A 2,500-nucleotide genomic window follows, 5' to 3' on the forward strand; every position below is an offset into this window, starting at 1 on the left:
ACCACCTTAAAAACAGATCAATAATAAAATAAAAACATGTGAAGGTTGGAAAATTATTATATGGGTAAGGAAAGAGATACATGGACATATGACCATCACATCTATATGTGGTTCATCCCCAAACTGTTGACTTAATGACTTTGTGTGCTGAAGATTTAAAATTTCCCTTCACTGGAACTCAGACAATGTTCCATCATGACAATGAACCTGTACACAAAGCACAGAGCTCCATGAAGACACGGTGTGTGAAGGTCAGAGTAGAAGATCTCGAGTGTCCTGCACTGAGCCCTGACTCTGACTCAACCCCACTGAACACCGACTGAACCCCAGACCTCCTCACTCTTACACCATCAGTGTCTGATCTCACTAATGCTCTTGTAGCTGAATGAACACAAATCCACACAGACTCGCTCCAACATCTAGTGGTAAGTCTTCACAGAAGATAAAAGAAGAAAAGAGAAGAGAAGAGAAGAGAAGAAAAGAAAAGAGAAGAGAAGAAAAGAAAAGAGAAGAGAAAAGAGAAGAGAAGAAGCTCCTCTCCGCACCCGCTCCTCCTCTCTCCCCCTCTCCTCTCCCTCCCTCGCCTACTCCGCGCTCCCCGCTCCCCCGCCCTCCCCGTGTCCTCTCCCCTCTCTCCTTCTCCCCCCTCTCCTCCCCTCCCCTCTCCCCTCTCCTCTCCCCTCCTCTTCTCTCCTCTCCCCTCCTCCCCTCCCCTCTCCTCTCACCTCCTCTCCTCTCCACTCCCCTCTCCTCCCCTCCCCTCCCCTTTCCTCTCCTCTCCTCTCCTCTACTTTCCTCTCCCCTCCTCTCCTCCCCTCCTCTCTCCTCCCCTCCTCTCCTCTCCTCCCCTCCTCTCCCCTGCCCCTCCCTCCTCCCTCTCCGCTCCCCTCCTCTCCTCTCCTCGTCTCCTCTCGTCTCCTCTCCTCTCTCCTCTCCTCTCCTCTCCTCTCCTCTGCTTATTATAATGCAACATCTGGAATGGGATGTTCACCAGACACATATGGATTAGATGGTCAGATGTCCATGTATAACGCATACTTGAGGCTGACACATTTCCCAACCTAGTTAGACCTTTCATTCGTTGAAGACTTTAGACTTAATATAGAGACTCTCACTTGTACTCTGGGGAGAATGCAGTGATATCTGTGTTGTTGAGGATCCATTTAAACTCCAAAGGCCAGCTGCCCTCCGCCAGACAGGTCATAACCAGCCGATTCCCCTCCAGATGGATTTCTGGAGGCCCTGGCTCAGTTTTGAAGTATGGGGCCACATCACCTGAGGAGAGATAAAAGAAAAGGTTGGGTGGTTAGGATCGGTCAAACTCATGATGCTCTGAGCAACACGAGCACACACTGAAGTGCTCTTGTATAGAGTCTCCCAAAACGTTACACCTGATTTAACTTATCAGCTAATGAACAGAGCTTTCTGACAAAAGCGGGTGTGTTACTGAAGGTAAAACACTAGAACAGGGGGTAGTGTGTCTGTTACAGGGTTAATCCAGGACCAAGGAACTGAACCTTGTAGTGTAGTTCATACTAGAGGTCTTCACAAGTCCACTTAGATCCGAAAACCCGAGGTCCGATCTGAGACCCGAGCGGGTTCGGGTCTAAAAGTTTCACGTGTACCTCGGACACGGGTCGGGTCTAATAATAGCGGCATCAGGTCTCGGGTAATTTTAAATAAATGTGTTTTTACCGAACGGACCCGAACTACTCGAACTGTATCTCACGTGTCATCTTATCTTGCATCGACTCGAGTCCTTTTCCAACCTCTCTTCTGTTTTCCAAGACCGCTTGCGACATGTGGCTGGTGACGTGTGGATGGCGGTAAGCTAATTTTCGTTGAAACAGACCTGTCAATCAATGATGAATCCACGCTGTAGCGGTTACTTTAGTGTAGAGTTACGCAACATTCGGGTCCAGTCGGGTAAAATAAAATTGCGGGTAAAAAGTCACTTCAGGTCGGGTTCATTTCTTTAGACCCGAGAAGACCTCTAGTTCATACATAATCATAAAACATTAGAGGCTCCCTGCCTTGCTTCGGCTAAATCCAGAGGCTCAATCATGAAAAAAATGGTCAACAAAAGGATCCAGGATGAAATCAGGCAAGCGATGGCAGAACCTCTGTGAACACACAGAAGATGACTTTCAAGGTTGTTCTTTGGTATCTTCACAAGAACCGCTGAAAGCTTTGATTATAAAAGGAGACCTTTTAGTGCTGGAACAGCAGGTTATAATGTAGAGGATTTCAAAAGGGTAAAACATCCTGGTAGGGAAGCTTTCACAGCTTTTGTGCCATTTACTATTCTGTGTTCTTGTACACCGGGATTGTTTCTGTTGTGGCATCAAGAATCAGAGGACATCATGTCACCGAAATGGAAACAGCGTCGTTTTTCACCTTCTAAACCCTGGTCCATGAGTTTTAAACCTTTTTACTTCTCAAACATGCTGTTCTGATATCCGGGTCATCTTTAAAGCTAATGCGGATAAGATCTTCTCAC

General features: G+C 47.2%; 1 protein-coding gene across 4 annotated transcripts in view; it reads right to left on the bottom strand.

Annotated features, from left to right (window-relative positions):
• sdk1a (sidekick cell adhesion molecule 1a) overlaps window positions 1-2,500 on the bottom strand; it is a 266,359-nt gene that overhangs the window by 154,210 nt on the left and 109,649 nt on the right. For all 4 annotated transcript variants that reach the window (XM_047807755.1, XM_047807754.1, XM_027159289.2 and 1 more), the window contains one exon: window positions 1,116-1,275. In XM_047807755.1, coding sequence (XP_047663711.1) covers window positions 1,116-1,275 — 160 coding nt within the window. The remainder of the gene's footprint in view (window positions 1-1,115; window positions 1,276-2,500) is intronic.

This window comes from Tachysurus fulvidraco, chromosome 24 (genome assembly GCF_022655615.1).
Source record: "Tachysurus fulvidraco isolate hzauxx_2018 chromosome 24, HZAU_PFXX_2.0, whole genome shotgun sequence".
In the NCBI taxonomy this organism is placed as follows: Eukaryota; Metazoa; Chordata; class Actinopteri; order Siluriformes; family Bagridae; genus Tachysurus; species Tachysurus fulvidraco.